Genomic DNA, 19,850 nt, shown 5'->3' with positions numbered 1-19,850 from the left:
CACTGGCACAAAGTCTGTGATTAAACTGTAATGTCTTAAATGCACAGTTCTCTTCCCTTGGGATGACGACGTTATGGTCATAAAATATCTACTACAGTCAATGAAAACAAGCATTGGCCGCGCAGCCGTGAAAGTGACACGGCCCGTGAAAGTGATCGCGATCAAAGACAGATGGCGGCTGCACGAGCGCACGCTCGCGTGAATGCGAGCGCTAGGCCACCAAAAGCCTGTGGCAGCCCTTTGAAAACCCACACACAAAGTCTCGCCAGACCAGCGCATGCGCTGGGTCAGGCGAGACCTAAAAAAGCACGGTTTCTGGACCAAGACCTACCTTTTCGCCAAATTTGGTGTAATTGGTTCAGCAGTTTGAGCTGTAGCCGGTTTCAAAATTCCTATGGAAATAACATGGAGAAAACGCATTTAGGACCCCCCTTTTTTCTCGGCTCCCGCTTGACAAATCGCCCCCAAACTGTCAAGACAGAAGTTGACCTTCGTGAACCATTAGTTTTGAAAATTTTGCCAAGATTCGTCAAACGGCGCTAAAGATATTGGCAAATCAAAAAACACTTTTCCTATGGAAACTAGGTCCTAACTATAACTACCTACTGGCGAGAAGAAAAAAAAATAATTATATATATATATATATATATATATATATATATACACACACACACATATACATATACACTTTTAACTGATGCTTATGATACAAAGACTGGTTCGTCTGAGAAGGGGGATGGGGGGCACGTCAAAGACAAGCTAGGGTTGTGTAGGAAGCTGGCCCTTTATATGATATATCAAAATGAGATATCAGGCAAAGGGCCTAGGGGTTCCCTTATGCGTGGACAGCGGCTTGCTCTAGCAATTCCAAGTTGCTCTTCTAGGGGGTAGTGTGGTCGAACAGCCTTAGGATTATCAGGGGGTAATGTAAGACATTTGAAAATTCACACAATAGTAAATAATAATGCACAAGACTCAGTGGGGAGATCGACAACAATTTATAAAAATAACATGCATCTTTAGATATATTTAGGCACCAGACCCAAGTCATTCAGGTAAGTATTTGCAACAGAAATTCTTTTGTATGCAAAAAGTCAACACTTTGTGCAATTTTTAGAAGCTGCACTGTTATCCTATGGCACTGAGGTACAGTACAACAACTTACGGGACCAATCTCCAGGAGTTAAAGTGAATGGTGGGCAAGGTCCAAGGCAGCACCAGCAGAACACCAACAGCGGCACTAGGGCAACCGGATGCAGGGGTGCAAAACAGCGTTGGGTGTCCAAGGCAAGTTTATAGATAAAGGTCTTCGTGTAAAGCGGCTGCAGGCTTAGACTGGGGTGGGCAGTCAGGCTGAACCAACAGGGCTTAGGCCTCACGATGCTTATGGACGTAGAGACACCTTTGATCCTCTTCTCCACAGCCTAGCGGCGATGGGTGCAGAGGTGTCTTTAGTCGTCTGGTATTCCTTACTGGGATCAGTCGCGGTATAGGGTCCTGCATGCAGTGGCTGCAGGCGACATCTAGGAGGGAGGTGGGGGGGTCAACGAGAGGCAACACCACAGTAGACTCAGTCTCTAAAGGGCTAGGAAACCACACTAACACAGTTGTCTCACTTTAACTAGGGCTTGGATCGACGGGTGCAGTGGTGTATTTTGGAGTCAGGATTTGGCAGTCTTTAAGTCCTATCTGGTCTCTTGGGTTGCCTGCAGAGTGCAGGAAAGCTGGTCTACTGTTTCATGGGAGTGTTGGTTCCTGGGCGAAGTACTGGCAGGTCTCCCGGGCCTTGGGGACACAGCAGCTGCAGGACAAGTCATCTTTTGGCACAATTGTTTTAGTCAGCAGGGAGGACGAAAAAGCAGCGCCAAATCAGTTGCTGGGTCTTCAGTTCTTGCTCTTTGTGTCTCTTCACGTCAATCTTTTTTCAGGTCGGCAGGATCTGCTTTTCTGGTGCCAGGAGCTCCCCTAAATACTGAATTTAAGGGTGTTAGGGGAGTGTAGAGAAGCAGCCAATGGGCTACTGACCCTTGGGGTCACTACGCCCGCTATATGACCACTTCCTGTGCAAAGTGGGCATAACCCTGTCCCAGAATTCCTAAATTTGCAAACACAAAGATGGCTGATTTTGAAAAATTGTGTTCACCTCAGATTAGGCCCCATTAGGGTGGTACTAGCCTGGGGGTGGGCATGCCTACCCGACTAGCTCATTTTCCCACATGTCCAGGTACCAAAGGGCTCTGGACAAAGGATATTGGCTTCCTCTCCTGTGATGGAAACCAGACAGGCGATAGCTTCTTTGAAGCTCCCCAGCCTTGGAATGTTAATCAGCAAGTCACCCTGGGGGAAGGGGGGAGGGGGGGGGCTCTCATCCTCTTCCCAAGTAGGTTTGGTTTCTAACCTTCTGAGAGCAAAGGCTCTCACCCTTGGGGGTCAGACACTCGAGCCTGGTGGCAGGATGGCCGAAACCAGTCAGTCAACACCACAGGAGCTGGTAGGTTTTTAGAGGGCACCTCTAAGGTGCCCTCTGGGTGCATGTATTAATAAATCAAACACTGGAATCAGTGTGGATGCATTAATACGAGATTTTTGATACCAAACATCCCTATTTTCAGTGAAGCTGTCATGTAGCTTGGGAACTCGTTTTCATCAGTGTCCAGCACATGTTTTAACAAGCATTGGCATAGCCAATATGTCTCGCCTTTGGGACTTTATAAGTGTTTATCCAGAGATATTTGGAAATAAATTGTGTGTGTGCTTGAGTGAGAGATAGAGGAAGCGAGAGAGAGGAGGAGTGAAACAGAGAGGGGAACAGATAGTGCGTGTTACGAAGAGAGTGACCACGGGAGGGATGAAAAGAAATGGAGGATGAGTGCCTGGGTGATGGCTACATAGAAAGAGAGAGCCGGCAGAAGACTAGATAAAGAGATAAAAAACAAAAAACAAAAAAAAAAGCAGCAGCAAAGAGACGAGGGGAAATGGTGAGAGGAAGAGTGGAAAGAGATAAACGGAGGAGCAGAGAAATAAGAAGAAAAAGGGTGACAGAGGAAGTGCGAAAAGGAGAGAAATTAATATATAGGAAAGGGGAAATGAGTAGAAAATACATGAAAACTAGCGCCCATAAATCAGCTGAAAGCCTCGTGGCCTTTCAGACGCAACACAACCATCCCATGGGCGTGTCATAATCCCACTGTGCTCCGCAAGTAAATGGATATAGTGTGAGGGGAGCATGATGTGCAGCAGAGAAATGACTTACCACCCCCCGTCCCACTGGAACCTCCGGCTGAACCGGTCTGCGCCGTTGTAATGTGCCCCCCAATTACATTTTAAAACACGTACACCAGCCACAGACAGCTGTACGCAGAGCACCGGTTTCACCAGGTAAAGGGCCAGTGGGGGTCTTACTGAGTAAGATGCAGCCCCCACTTGCTACCCGTGAACGTGTTCTTCCCCAACAAATGGCCATGTGTGAGAAACAGTTACCAGAGGGAGTGGGGGCGTAAGAGGGGCAGGGAGGTGCGATGAAGGCGAAGCAGGCATAGTGAGGGTGGGGGAGAATTCACTGAGTGTTGGATTGATGCACCGAGGGTCAGAGAGGGAATATAGTGGCCTGGGGGGTGGGGTAGAGAAAGGGTCGGACACGGGCAATGGAGGGTGAAGGTTTAGGGTCAAGGAAGTAGTGTGCAGTGAGCTGGAGTATGAAGTTCAAACCAGGTAGAGTTAGGGCGGTGGAGGTGAGTGTTTTGCAGAGAGAGGTTTAGTGAATGCTGGAGAGTGGGTGTGTTGCAGTGAGTGCTGTAGTGAATGCTAGAGTGGTAGGTGTCGCAGTGAGGGTTTTAGTGAGTGGTAGAGTGGGAGTGAGTTGCAGTGAGTGGTTTAGGGAGTGCGTTGTAGTGAGGGTTTAGTGAGTGCTGGAATGGCAGGGTGTTGCAGTGAGGGTTTTAGAGTGCTGGTGGGTGAGTGCGTTGCAGTGAGGGTGGTAGTAAGTTCTGGTGCAGGAGTGTGTTTCAGTGGAGGGTCTTAGTGAATGCTGGAGTGGGAGGGCGTTGCAGTGAGGCTGTAGTGAGTACTTTAGTGGGAGTGTGCCGCAGTGAGGGAGTTAGTGAGTGCTGGATTGGTAGGGTATTGCGGTGAGGCTGTAATTAGCACTGGGGGGTTAGTGAGTTATGGTGGTTACTGACTTGACCACGATCGGCTGATTTTGGGGGTGCAGGTCTGGCACTCACTGCTGGCGCAGGCCCAGAAACACTTCTGTGTTATGCACAGAACATGTACGAACAGTGCATGTTTTACACTTAAGCACACATGGTGTTGGCTGTAGGTACATTCTGGTACGCAGAATATTTGATACACTAGGGGTAGCCTGTGCTTGCGCTTCCCAATGCTGCTTCGTGGGAGTCTGCATTGTGTATGTGTGGTGTTAGCTCCGTGTCTGCATTTTGTCTGCGATCCACAAGCCTCATGAAGATGGACAAGTTTTTTGCAGTGGTTTGATCTTCACTGCTGCAGTTCTTTTTCTTTATTTCAAAGAGTGAGCATGCGCAGTTCTATATTTAGGACTGGTGTTCTGATACACGGTTTTTGTAGTTTGCACGGCTTGACACACAGCTTCAAACATGGAGTCAATGTGGGCGTTGACCAATCTATAATGTTATTTATCGCTATGTCTGTGCTATGTGGGCATGGGCACCGGTACACCACCGTTCTACACAACAACTCTTTTCAACAATAGGCGTCAACATGTGAAATTTCAGTAATAAGGAAGAAGTAAGCCATCATTAGCAGCATTGCCTTATTTGCTTGCGTGTTTCATAATTTGAACACGTAAAAATAAGCTGTATTTACAGGAATTGGGTTTACATCATCTCAGTTGTGCATTTACTCCAGAGTTCCTGGATACATCTTTTCTATAAAATGCCTGTCCTTCCTACACTCTCTCTCTGATACCTGTGATTTTAAGATTGATTTACTTTGGCACAAGTCCTGCAGCAGCACTCACTACCTCTGCCATTCAGGGAGGACAGGAAAGCATTGCAATTTTGTATGGATAGTCCATTTAAAACAAGGGCCTTAAAAGTGACGTTTCTAGCTTAGTGAGTTCCGAAAGAGCTAGGCATTCAGAATGGAGCGCTTTTCCCCAGAGTAAGTCACACAATGTTTGTATTATGCTTTTTAACGCGGGTCCTATTACACTTCCATGGGTGTGACAAATTAATGGAAATAGAAGACCGAATAAAAAAAAAAAAAAGGAACGGATAATCATATGGCACAGTGGCATCGATATATAGCTGATGTGTGGTGCATTTGGACAGGCACCGAGGATGATCTCCACAGTTTCCACTCATGTCTTAATGACCGGAATCCCCAGAAGAAAACTGAATCTATACATCCCTTCTTTAATCTCCAACCAGTTTCAGGATACCACAAATGCAGTAACTGCCATGCGTGCAGTTCTACCTTGGAGGGTACTGAGTTCATCAATGGACGCGAAAGATGGAAACATAACAAATTTTCTACCTGCAAGACCAAGAACGTGGTCTATGCGATTATCTGCCCTTGCCAACTGGTTTATATCGGCAAAACATCACACGAAATCAGACAGCAGATAACTCAACATCGCTCTAGAATCAAGTACCCAACGTACCCCTGGTCATGCTTTTTCAAGATCTGGGTCATACAGAAAAAGATTACCACAGGACAGTTCTTAGTGTAATCAAACTCAATCATCGGGGTGGCGATCCTGAAAGAACACTTCTCCAAAGAGAGGCTTATCTAATTATGAGATTTTATACCGCCTCCTTTGGCCTCAACGAGATGGCTGCAATAAACACATTGTAAACTTCTCATGTGCTACTTTGAAAACCTTTATTATGCAGCTCTAACGCTATGCCATATGTCGTCAGACTACAAGCACCATCATACATTGCGCCCAATACGCCATCAGAATCTACAAGTTAGGTCCGCTGCGGGCCTCGTCAAGCTTCCGCATTCCTGGGATGCTTGGATTCGTGGATGCCGGAGGGACGTTGGATTCGCTTTAGCTGCGAGAACCAGGCAAGTTCTTGGAGCTCGATTGACAGTGTTAGAAAGAGCGCATTCCAAACTCACATAAACGCTTACATTTCACTTTTAATCATCACAGGAACCGACCCAACGACCGGTACCCAACATGCTACGAATAGAGCCATGGCGCGCTGCAGAACGAAGTGAGTTCCAATCGATGCAGCCTGTTACGTTTCAAGCTGTTCCTTTAAAATACTTGCAAGTCGCCACCCCTAAATGGTCTTATGAGTGCATTTGTTATTATAATATAGGGGCACCACATCGTGAAAATTATCTACAGTTTCCCTCCCTTTGAAACGCTCAGTAATCATACCAAACCAGTGAGTTTAAGCTTTTAACTTTCATACAACTGTGAAATTCTTTAATGTCCAGATTGCACAAGCGTAGTGTAACACACTGTTTTATCACTCAGGTCGAACACAGCTGCACACTTTCATTACCCGTGAGGTCACAACAAGTATCCAACAAGTGAGTTACCGGCTCGCACGCGCGGTTAGGCATCATTTTTGTACCATATTAGCGCTCACACATTTTTCAATATACAGGTCACGCCTTGATAGAAATCGAGCACGCCCGGAGTCGCACTCCGCTCTATTGGAGACAAGTTGAAGCACTTTTTTGCAGTGACACTGGTAATAACATGCGTAGTTTCTCGATCAAGGCGTTAAGTCCACGTAAACAGCGCTGCAATGTAATATTGCCATCTTTGATTAAAAGCTGCTAAACGGGCATAATCAAGCCCAGATAGAGTTTTTAATTTTCTTTAGAAGGCTTTATTGCCTTTCGCATTCACCAGCGCGCTACTAACAGAAATTTGCAAGTTACGTGCCGTCTCAATAGAGTCTACCTCAATTAACAGCTGTGAACTATACAGATTCGCTAAGTCCATAATCTGCTCTCTACTTTTTCTAGAAATTTGTATTAAAAAAGAGGGTATATATGCTACACTGGGGTCCACAATGCCGTGTCCACCTTACAATTTCTAATGGTAAGGACTCACTCATTAGTCTTATGACAAGTAAAGATATTTCAAAATTTGGGACACAAATTTAATCAATCCTTTTGTGATTTTATGTATATTGCAGTTCCCGACCTAGTCCCGGTCCTGAGGAAGAACCCTCAAAGAAATCAGGGGTTCTGAAACGCATTGACCCTACTCAGCTAGTCAAAATCCTTACTTCAATCACAGAATCACACAGTGCGCAAACAGGGCAAGCTGATTGTTGAGATGGTTACATATGACTAGCTGGTGTTGGCAGGTTACAGCCTTTGAAGTTGAAAATTGTCTGTACCGCCACACTTCTCTGTACAACTGAAGGACTGGTCACCTTATTTTGATTGATTGTATTTTTGTAATTCATTGTGCTGTATATTTTTGCATTTTCATTCGTCTCAATGTTAATTGTGCTATTGTTATTTATGTTGTGTGCATTGTTTCAAATTTGTTGTTTTTCTAGGTGCTTGACATGATTTAAAAGTTGAATGTTTATGTCAAAATTTGACCCACTCATGAAGGTGTAATAAAAACACGAAACCACTCCAGTAGTTTAGGTGGTTTTTGTACAAATGTCTCTAATTGGAAAGCATACCCAGACACTTTGTTGTTTGTAACTATAGAAGAGGCCCAGTTTGGGTGCAGTTTAGGGCCCAACCCCCCTTTTTGTAAAAAAGTGTTAGGATACATGGCAGACAGGAATGTGTGTGATGTCGTGTTTTCACTTTGGTCTGCACCAAAACACACAGCCTGCAATGGCAATGTTGCATGTGTTTAGTGAGGGTCTCTTAGGGTGGTACAATTTGTGCTGTAACAGCTCCGAGAGAACCTTCTTTAGCACCTCATGCCTTAAGTACCAGGGACTTAGAGTGTGCTAAAGGTATTGCCAATTGAGGGGGAAACAATTGTACAGTTCTAGGAAAGAGATCTGGCAATGGGGACCTGGTTAGCAGGAACCCAGTGTACTTCCAGTCGAAATAACATCAAATATCAGGCAAAAAGTGGAGATGACCATGTCAAAAAGTGGCACTTTCCTACAGTTTGGCTTAATGAGACTCATAGTTGGATATGAGAGTAAGCTAGATGTTAATGAAGGCAAAACAGAAATCTTACATCTTGAAGCAGGTAGATACTTTACACTTCTGTTTGCCTGGCCAGAAGCTCCAAGACCATCACTGTTAAAAATGTGAGAGACTGTCAACCGGTAGTGTTAACAGATTACCAAAGTGAACATTTTTTTAGCAATTTAAAACTTAGACTTGGAAATAACATCCTTCCTTTTTTTTGATTCGTAGAATGGGGTTTAATTGATTCAAGCAATTTTTCCCTCGCCTGGATTATGGCGATGATCTATGTGCTGGAGTCTAAGCAACTCATTTATTTAGACAGCAGATGTTTATCTTTAGACTGAACAAAAATGCCAATATCACTCTTTTACACTAATTTTGCACTGGATCCCTCTGAAGAAGCGGGGGGAATTTAAAAAAAATTCTTTGTATGCATCTGATAAATGAGTAGTTTGAATTTAGCTTAGAGGCATCTCTCCGGGTCTCACAGAACAACCGGATGTCAAGGTCAAATATACCTAAAAAGGTATTGAGAAAACAACAGCCCAGTGAACTACCGAGATCCAGTGACCTGATAGGGCCAATAATGGCAAAACTCTTTAAATGTGTTCTGAGAATTAAAATAGGACCAGGGTGAACTAGTATGGAATCCCTTTCATCTGTCTATCTGGGACTCTGAAATTCAGCTTTGCTTCAGAAAAACCACATGATTTACTGCCTAAGATTGCAATTAAAAGGAAAAACTCCTGATGTTGAAGTTAACCCTGTGGCTGTTTCCCACACTTCATTGTGATCCCCAAAGTGAATAAAACAAGGTGTATATATGCATCCAATAACAAAATAACTTGACATAACACAGTTGAAGAATAAGCACTAACAATGTAAATAATGCTTTACATTTTCCAGCATTCAATTTCAGGTATACTCCTTCAATTTATAAACTTTCGTACAGCTCTGCCTATGTGAGGAATCCTGGAACAAATTCACAGGTAACATAGTAATTTTTGAAAGTGTCAAACATTTTCTTTTAACTATGATAGAATTATACCTAAATATTCTTTGCTGAAACAACTGTAATGTCATTTAAGAAAATGAAATAAAATCCTGTACTTGGGCATTTTCCTTGCAAATAAGTCACTTCTTCTTTACTGGATATTCACTAACATTAGAACAGAGCAGCAAGGGCATCTCAAACGAGGATCTCTTTTACTCTGAACGAGGTGAAAAATAAGAGCTTTGAAGAAATGAAAAATATCTGTGAGAATGCCACCAGGCAAACACGTTGCACATTGATATCTGGTACAACCGTGTGCCAGTTTTAATGTCAGATTTCATTAAAAAAATCTCCAAGCAGCCACTCTACACAAAACACGTTGTAACTATTGCAACTGGCTAGGCTTGGTCTGCTTTTCCTTTAGTGGGACGGGCCCTACAGTTTGCAGGACATTACATCTAGAATTTACAAACAGCTAGACCTGAGCAAATCATTACTTTTGTCGATGTAGCATCTTAGGGCTCTTGAAGAGACCTTTCAGCTGGTGAGGTTACAATCGGGAAGAAAGATGGCAAAGAAATGATAAGAGTAATATGAGAAGACAAATGTGGGTGTTAATGTAACGATGGCAATACACTGTGGTACACATATTTTAGATCCCACTCTTTTCCTGGGTACTAAAACGGCTATTAATCCCTAAACAAGCATTGGAAAAGCCAAAAGGTCTCACATTGGAGACTTAGTGGCTTCACCAATGCCTTTTGGCTGTAGGTCATCTGCAATATGCTGTGCAGCATGGCCAAAAGGATAAAAACACAAAAATCAAAAAGGAACAATGATGCAGCAGTGTCATTTTGCAGAAATGTTCCAAGCGTAATGAGGTGCATGAGTCATTATGCTTGTAAACCTAAAAAACGATGTGGCTGAAATTATTTTTATTACCCGATCCGAGCCGATTTAGTAAATCATAAAAAAAACGTTTTAAAGTACAGCAAAATACCTGCTGCTTTTTGTAAGGCAGATAAGCTGGCAGCAATTTATTGTTGGCCCCTTAACAAAAAATGTATTTAATAACGGTAAAATACAGAACAAGATGGAACAAAAACAAGAAGCGTCAACGAATAAGATGCAAGTAAATGAGAGAGACAATAAAGCTTACGATAGGTAAATGAAGGGTGGGATGGAAGCCCACTAAGTTCTTGGTAAGCCTACAACAGGTCTTTTTCATTCAGACAGCTTGCACATAATAAAAATAAATCCGAAAAATACGAAGGATCTCACTTATGCATGGGCTAGAATATAGGTCCCATCATTTTGGAGTACTATATTGAATTAATAAGGCTGAGGGCATTCTAAGAAGATCAATGAACATTTGAATTGCAAGTAAAATCATAAATGCACGTGACAATACACAATTTTATGCAATTTATACATATGTTAATCAAGCGTCTGCACTCAGTTAATGCAAAAAAAGGAAATAAAACGTACACTAAATCGTATTGATTTTGCAATGCAGCTTAAAGTTGGTGACTGAGGTTGTGGGATTAAATATGTGTTATGGTACTCAATTTTGTTGTATTCTTTACAATTCAGATCTCTTACAACTCATAAGCATTAACCTAAAGTCTCGGACTCATAGTGTGACTGAAACATGAGGAGGACCCACGAACTTCATTCTCACAAAAGCCACTCCAAACGGTGTGAGAAAAACTAACACCTGCTATCCAGATGCATGTATGTATGTATGTATGTATGCATTTGGATTTTTATAGTGGCAATCTAGTATTGACTAACAGAGCACTGTACATTATGGGGTGTGTTGGCACAATTCGTGTAATACAATCAAATACATTTCATTTTCAGGCAGAGGAGACTAGGTGATCTGGCAAAAATCATAATGTTGGGTGAAACTCCAAGTCCGGGATTTGAACCTAAGTCTCCAGCTTCCAGAGTCAGGTGCTCTAACCACTAGACCACATCGGAGTCAACTCCGCGCTAATCTGCTTGTAGAACATCCCCTCAAAGAAGAATTAGCATGGTAATACTTCATAAGGATAGCCCTTCTTTACTCACTTCAGCTAACAGGAGTCATGCTTAACACAAAATAGTTTTGCTTTGCTGGAATTATAGAGGTTTTCTCAATGTAATTTAGATCGATGTATATAATATCCCTTCCAGCTGTTTTAGACCATGTTTCCATGTAAGATTAGATGATGCTTTATTATGAACACTGTGATCATTTGTTTAATGTGACTTCCTGTGTTGTCACTCAAGTCATGCGACGTCATAATAAAATCTGCACCTTCAGCTTGCACTGCTGCATGAGTGCATGTGAGTGAATGATATGCCTGCTGTTTTGGACCTGGAAATTCAGCTAGGGCTGCTCTGGCTGGCAACTGTATACAGGAGATTAAAAAAAAGGTGCATCACAGTGATTGGCAGCAGTGTTCAGTATCCCTTTTTTCAATGTTTTGCCAATTTCGAGAATAGAAAAACAGCAGTTGCAGTACAACATTGGACAATTGTGTCTAACTTATTTGGATGCAAGAAGAAGTTCTAATTAGTCTTGCCTTGTTCAATGCTGTCACTTCCTTCTTTGCTTCCACCATCAGTGTAAAGGATGAGATAAGAAATGTGCAGGTGCAATTGGAGAATTATTTTGTTCAAAGGACTGGTAGGGCCGATCATCAAACTAGCCAATTTCACAACTTCACTCTTTAAAGCAGGTTCTGTAATTCTGAAAGTTGTGTATGCCCTCGTAATAAGAGCAATTACGAATATGGTACAATGCTACTTCTATACTTTTATGCTGGTATTTTGGCCTAGTTAATTCATTAGCTTCAGCAGCCCCAAAATGTGTTAACCTGTGGAGAAGCTTTTGTAAACGGAGTCACATCTCATGGATAAGCAGCAGACTCTACTGGCTCCCAGTATGCACATGAATGAAATTAAAATCCTGGTGTTTAATCCATTTGGCTATCCAAGTGTTGGCACAGAATGGCCCCAGAAAGATATGAGATCTACAGACCAAGACCTGCTAGTGACCTCAACATTTCATAAAAACATTTGAATAAAAGGGGACATTGCATCAAAAGGCTCTTCATATACAGCCCTCTACCAGAGGTCCAGAGAGGACGTGTTCAGGTGTCCTTGACTTTTTCTACACAACACCCATATGAGCACTATATAAACAGTCAGATTGACATGGACCCCAGGAATTTTAATGAACTTCTACATTCAATTTTTTAATTGAATGATTTACCTGGGTAAATGAACTCCTCCACTGTGAACTCCAACCATGACGAAATAGCAGCTAGTGAATATTCCATACTGTGATTCAGCAGAAAGGAGTCCAGGGACAAGCTTTTGGGGTTTGTGATTGCTGTAATCAAATACTCGGAGTAGTGGAAAAACGATAGTGAACAAACATACCTACAGACGAGATAAAATAAAATACCATATCACCAATATGACAAGCATAATAACCAATTGTAGCACACATTTTCTGGTGCCTGTTTGCATTGTACTTTAAATAGGATTGTGGCAAGATAGCCCTCAAACACACACTACACAGCAGGCAATTGCCAATACCTCGCCTCCCATTCCTTCCCCTTCCAAACATACATCTATATTACAAATTGGAAAGAAATACAAAACAACGTTCAATCTTTGATAAGATATCTTCTTTCAGCTAAACCCAGGGAAAGCAGAGATTGTTCTGTTTGGGAAGGACCAAACCCTGTGGTCTCCAGATTGGCAGCCGCCTGAGTTAAGCAAGGCCTCCATCCCTAGAAAGGTAGCACAAAAGAAAATCTAGGGGTCGAGATGGATCAGGAATTCAAAATGAAAGACCAAGTTCTATCTAGTAAGTTCCACATACTAAGCTTACTCAGGAAGGCATTACCATTTCTTCCATTACCTGACGGGATGACCTTGGTGCAGGCTCTTGTTATAAGCCGGCTGGACTAGGGCAACGTGCTATTGGCTTCCGTCAAAAAGTAGCTATTGTCGAAATTGCAGGTCGTGCAAAATACAGCAGCATGGCTGATTTGCAATTGGCTGCCTAGAACGGCATCTGCTCCCCTTCTATAATCTCTTCACTGGTTGCCAAAAGAAACAAGCATTGGCATAGCCAATAGGTCTCGCCTTTGGGACCATATAAGTGTTTAGCCATGCAACAGTTGAGTAACTAAATACTTATAAGGTCCCAAAAGCGAGACCTATTGGCAATGCCAAGCGGCCATGCGGCCGCGAAAGTGATCGCGATCAAACATCAAAGCGGCCGTGCGGCCGAAAGTGAAAGTAATCTCAGTAATGTGCGGCGCGCGCGCCCGTGCACATGCACTGTAGCTCTAGGCAGGCCTGATAGCACTTTTTGAAGCCCTCTCAATAAGTCTCGCCAGACCAGCGCATGCGCTGGGTCAGGCGAGACCTTAAAAAAAAAGGATAACATTCAAAATGTGCTGCTGTCAGAGGCTCAAAAATGATCACCCTGCTAGGAATCTGTATTCCAGTGAGAAAGAGCTATAGTCAGTCCCTTGTATTTGATCTAAATGCAGTGGAAGGTTTTTCTTTTATTTTACCCCACCCTTTGCGACAAACTGCCATTTTCTGTCAGAACCTGTCCGGACTATAACACATTTAGGAAAGCACTAAAAACGGCATTGTTTTAGATCTGATTTTACCTTTCTGTACTGATGGTGCGCCGAGATACCCCGGTTGGAGTTATTTCTGCGCCTTACCAGATAAAATCATTCATTCATTCAAACACCAGATTTGAGTGCAACTTTTCCCATATAAACTTAGGATAGTTTGCTTGGAAACGACTGCTCCTGCAGATTTACCTATAAAGCATAGGCCAAAATCCCAACAAGTTGCCCTCACTCATCAGGCAAGGGCAGTGGTGTCGCTATTATCTACAAAGACCACATGACCTGCCGCCTGCTGGGCAGTCTCCTACTAGACTGCAAGAATGCACATTTTTCAATTGAATTTACCCACTCACTTACACTCTCAGGTGTTCTTATATATCATCCTCCTGGGGTGCAGGGTCAATTCTGTAAATCCCTGCTGGAAACAGTCACCAATCTTGCTAGCATTTCTGCTAATTTTACTCTCCTTGGAGTTTTTAAACTTGCATTTTGATGACCCCACGGATCGGGCCACTACCAACCTAGCTCAAGACCTCACGGAATACGAACTGCACCAGAAGGTCCATCAAGCAACTCATATTAAAGGACACCTCCTCGATCCTATTTTCTCTAGTCTGGGTGAATTAAAAGGGAAAGCTCCCATCCTACTTCCATAGTCGGACCATTTCTTAGTCCCTTTTTTCTGGTCTCCACAAATCACGGGCTCACACACCCAGTTGACACGAACTTGAATTCGTCCTTGGCCCAAACTCCCCTTGAAGGATTGGACCCGTGAACTCGAAAAGACCAAACCAAGACTCCAACCCGGTCGCAGCTAATAGTAGCTTTTCCACCTGGATTGACAGCTCACTCAATATGGTGCTACCTATGAAAACAATACAGAAGAAAGCTGGGCCTAGTAAGTCCGCATGGTTTTCCCCCAAATTACATCTCCTAAAACAACAATGTAAAAAAACTGGAGAGGACTTGAAGGAAAGATTTCTCATCCAATAAGAAACTACAATACAGGGCGGCCATTGCAACATACAAAGCAGAACTAAAAAGAGCCCAGGCCTCCTACTATGAGAACAAGCATTTGCAATGCAATAGGTCTCGCATTAGGAAAGTTTGAGCTATTGGTATTGTAAATGCCAAATTTTGTATTTATGTGTTGGTTTTGAAAATAGCTAAATTAATAGCTTTGTCATTTAGAATTCCAATAGTTTTAACTTTCGCACCAAATACATAGCACCGACAAACATTGACCGAAAACAAAATAAAATGCTTAAAATTCGATTTGGAAACGTTTTGTTCCTGTAACGTTTGTGACTTTAAAAAAAAAGTGAAAATGCACCTACTGACATCGTACAAAATAGGGGGCAGTATGTAAGAGGGCAGTGTGTGAGGGGGCATTGTATGAGGGCAAAGTGTGAGTGTGTAAGGGTGCGGGCTGTGTGTGTGCGGGGTGTAAGGGTGCAGTGTGTGTGGCCTAAAGTAGTGTAAGTGGGTAATGTGTGAGGGTGCAGAGTGTATAGGGACGAGGGGGCGCAGAGTGCGAGGGGGGTGCAGAGTGCGAGGGGGGTGCAGAGTGCGAGGGGGGTGCAGAGTGCGAGGGGGGTGCAGAGTGCGAGGGGGTGCAGAGTGCGAGGGGGTGCAGAGTGCGAGGGGGTGCAGAGTGTGAGGGGGTGCAGAGTGTGAGAGTGGGGCAGTGTGAGAGTGGGGCAGTGTGAGAGTGGGGCAGTGTGAGAGTGGGGCAGTGTGAGAGTGGGGCAGTGTGAGAGTGGGGCAGTGTGAGAGTGGGGCAGTGTGAGAGTGGGGCAGTGTGAGAGTGGGGCAGTGTGAGAGTGGGGCAGTGTGTGTGGTCTGTGTGCGAGGGGGGCAGTGTGTGTGGTCTGCGTGAGAGGGGGCAGTGTGTGTGGTCTATGTGCGAGGGGGCAGTGTATGTGAAGGACCAGTTGCAGGCGACTTGCGAGGGCAGACCTCAAGACACAGCGAGGCGCAACATAATAAAAGTGCTGTTAGTGGAGAGAGTGATCATCAGAATGTAAGCATGAAAGCAAGAATGAAAGTCATACAAAAGCATACGTGTTTGGGTGCGTAAAGTAAAATAATGAAACACACATTCAAAAGTAAATAAATATAAGAGATGAATGCAAAGCACAGAGGCAGGAGGTCAAGTAGTAAGTCACACAGAGCCGAGATTCCGGAAAAGGTGCGAGAAAGAGAAGTCGGGGCGGAACTACACGGAAGGGGAGAGAGGCGTGGGCAGAGAGGAGCCTGTGAGAACGCGCGGCTGTGATCAAAGAAAAGGCGTGCGACCATATGGAGAGTGAGGGGGTGTGCAGCTTGGTGAGCTGAATGCGTGTGGCAACAGAGGGAGAGCGCGGTGCGCACGCGCGAAGTGTCTGGTAGAAAATGGAAGCTGTAAAGAATGCGCGTGGTTGTGGCAGTTGTTGAAAATGCGCGTGATTATGTTCACATGAACTGTACGCGATCCTCAGCTAGGTAGACTTTGACTGCTTACTATAATCTCGCCTATCCATCCCTGCGGGATAGAATAGGCGAGACCTAAAAAGATCTTATTAACAGCCAATTCCTCTAGAGAAACCTTTCTTATCGCGAAAAAGCGACTCAAAGTCCTCGACCCGCCGGCGGTACCAGACATGTCTGGACGCCGGTGTAATTAACTCGTAGAATACTTTTCCACCAAAGTTCAAAATATCCTCAGGCATATCCCCCAAACAGACAGTGATTCAATAACCAAGTCTATTAGCTAGGATCGGCACAAGAGTTAACATCATCTGGAGACCTATACCCAGCTTACCCAGGAACCACTCCTACCTATCCTATCCTCAGTCAAGAGTGGGTCGCCTCTAGACCCTGCACCACCCAATATTCTGAAACTGGTAGCATCTACAGTTGCCCCTTCTATTACCAACCTGATCAATGCCTCACTCGCATCGGGTATAGTCCCCCCCCCCCCTCCAGAGTGGAAAAAAACAACAGTAAAAGCATTGCTAAAAAAAACTAATTTGGACCCGGCTGAATTGGGTAATTACCGCCCTATCTCGCTCCTCCTCGGAATTAGTAAAATTGCGGAAAAATATGTCAACTATACACTCTCTGCGTTCAAGTCCCATAATCTGCTCCACCCCTCACAAACAAGCGTTCGCCTTGTCAAGGCACTGAAACCGCTTTGCCAGCTAGCGGTGGTGGAAGAATCGAGAAAGAGCCTCGACTCCGGAGGATCATCTACCATAATCCTCCTTGACCTGAGCGCAGCCTTCGATACGGTTAACCATCGCATCCCGGTTCACCGTCTCAGGAATGTAGGAGTGACAGGAACTGCCCTACTATGGCTTCAATCCTTCTTAGAAGAAAGATACCCTCTCAAAACCCATTCCTCTGCAGTGTGGAGTTCCTCAGGGTTCATTCCTGAGTCCCACTCTTTTTAATGTATATATGGCCCCATTGGCGGATATTGTATCCCCCTTTGGGATCCATATAGTAACATATGCCGACGACATTCAGCTGGTCGTAGCACTAAACCAGGCTGACCAGTCGCCTACTGACCTTCATTCCTGTCTCGAGAAAGTTGCCAAGTGGATGACTTTATTTCATCTAAAACTCAAAGCTGATAAAACTGAGCTTATGCTGCTTGGCAACCACTTAAGCTTCAAATCAATTCTATGTGGCCAGTTTGCATGGGCCCAGTACCGGTCCCAAAAACAGAGATAAAAAGCTTGGGCATATGGTTAAATCAAGACCTCACCTTCAAAGCCAAAGCTAGGAAGACCGCTGCCTCGTGTTATGGCCTGCTCAGAATGCTCCGCAAAGTTCTCCCCCCACCATTACCATGTCAAGCAAAAAAGTTGCTGATCCAGGCTCAAATTCTTTCCAGGATAGACTATGGCAACGCCCTATACCAAGGCGCCCCAAACTCAGGGGTCACGAAACTGCAGATTGTTCAAAATTCTGCAGCAAGATTGCTCACGGGCACCAACAATAGTTTCTCAGCAAACCCTGCCCTACGCTCCCTTCACTGGCTCCCGGTGCAGGAGAGAATCCATTTCAAGGCTCTCTATGTTGCCCACTAGTCTCTAGAAGGGAACGGACCACCTATCATCAAAGCCTTGATTCGACCATACAGGGATAAGAGAAGACTTCGCTCAGTAGAGCTCCACTTGGCAAAAGTACCCAGAATTAAGAGGGTCAGAACTGGCGGCCGTCTTTTTTCATATAATGCCTCTAAACTCTGGAACTCCCTCCCGCTGTCCCTCCGTAGGGAATCTAACCATCTTATATTCTGAATACAGACCTGGCTCTTCTTATAAAGGGGCTGCCCACTCTAGTTTCTGCTGTAGCGCTGGGATGCCTTCGGGTAGTTATGGGCTATATAAAAGCCTATTTCATTTTATCAGTACCATGAATAACATTAATCCAGTAACCAATGGTGATAACCTGCATCACTCTTTACATGGAATAAACATTGTGACGGCTTCGGTATAGCAAACATCATCTCAGCAAGTTTCAATGCAATGCTATCTCTGGTCTTAATGAAGCATAACCTACTTACATAAAATTTCTATTTTAGGTGATTTTAATAAGCTAAACGGAGAGTTTTTTCCACACAATTGAAATTGTTTGCTGTTAAAGCTCTTCTCTGTGAGTGTTTAGGATTAAAATCAGATTCATTAGCAGTGGAACAAGGTACCAGGTATGCCAAATGAGATGTCCTTTCTGGTTTTTCTGAGCATGTGACTTACAAGAAATGGTCAAAGACAAGCTACAAAAGTGGGGGTCTCACCAGAAAGTTGCCCTGCAAAGAGGTTTTAGGTACATCACTAGGGCATCCGAAAAGAAAAAGTTACTTACTTTTGCTAATGCTCTTTCTGGTGGATACACTAACCGCAGTGTCTTCACCTTTTGAATATACCCAGAGGCCAGCCTAGAACAAAAGTATTTTGTTAACAATTCCCTTGCATGTGAGTAGGTCAAGTTGAACGGCTCCATGTCGGGTCTATCCCAGCCCCGGAAGTGACATCACGTCCCCTACAAATCCTCATGCTTAGGTGGCGACTATCAGTTTCTTTCTGTTCTGTCAGCACAATCGGACAGAGGAGCCCTTAGAAATCGGATTGTGACAGTGTGCAGATCTCTAGAGTGGAATAATAATATGGACTCAAAGAATCCATTAAACAGAACGGGGAGGAAGGTGGGTCGGTGAAGAATCTGAAGTTAGAGTATCCACCAGAAAGAGTGTTACTAAAGGAACACAGCTTTATCTTGTGATGGATTCCTCCTCTTGTGAATACATTCCAAAGCTGTAGCTCCCTAGGTGGTGGGTCTGAGAAATGATTCAGATCAGGAAATCCTGCAGGACAGACAGGGCAAAATGCCGCTCCTGCCAGGCATGGCTATCTAGGAGGTAGTGGTTTTTGAACTGAAGCCATGTAGCTGCCTGACAGATGTCAAATACTGGAATACTATGCGTCTGACCACTGCTCCAAGCTTTCGCTCTAGTAGAATGAGTGTGTATGCCTTCCAGAGTCCATTTCCATACCAGCCCATAACAGATTTTGATTCACAAAACTATCCACCTGGAAATGGTCCTCTTCTGTACCACTTTTCCCTTTTTTGCCCCAGATATTAACCACAAAGAGTTGTTTGTCTACCCAATATTCTATGAGGCGCTCATTAAAGAAGCATGGGCCTCTTGGGGTCTAGACTATGGAGTCATTATTCCTCTTTGGAGGGCTGTGGAGGGGTGAAGAAAGCTGGCATAGAGATGGACTGCTCTATGTGGAAGGGCAGAACAACCTTCGGTTCAGAAGGCAGCTTTTGTTCGAAGAACTAGTTTGTCCAGAAAAAAGTTGGTCAGCATCTGTTGGACTGACAGGACTTGTAATTCAATCAGGCAACAAAGCTGGAATAATCGCAATGAGGAATGCCGTTTGCAAATTCAGGAGACATATGGAACAACTGCTAATCAGCTCAAATGGGGCAGCACATGAGAAAGGTGAGAACAAAATGAAGGTCCCATGGAGGCATCAGAAATAGTGTAGGCGGGAACATATGGACCAATCCTTTCAAGAAACGCATTA

The 19,850-nt window shown here is 44.0% G+C and overlaps 1 protein-coding gene across 1 annotated transcript in view; it reads right to left on the bottom strand.

The window, feature by feature from the left end:
• The window catches only part of ICMT (isoprenylcysteine carboxyl methyltransferase), a 136,400-nt gene that overhangs the window by 91,186 nt on the left and 25,364 nt on the right, over nt 1–19,850 (bottom strand). Inside the window, exon 3 of the mRNA XM_085608886.1 lies at nt 12,378–12,547. Within this exon, the coding sequence (XP_085465012.1) occupies nt 12,378–12,547 (170 nt within the window). The remainder of the gene's footprint in view (nt 1–12,377; nt 12,548–19,850) is intronic.

Source organism: Triturus cristatus, chromosome 1_2 (genome assembly GCF_964204655.1).
Source record: "Triturus cristatus chromosome 1_2, aTriCri1.1, whole genome shotgun sequence".
Classification (NCBI taxonomy): domain Eukaryota; kingdom Metazoa; phylum Chordata; class Amphibia; order Caudata; family Salamandridae; genus Triturus; species Triturus cristatus.
The sequence above is the reverse complement of the archived record's forward strand: the minus strand, read 5'-3'. Positions and strand labels throughout refer to the sequence as shown.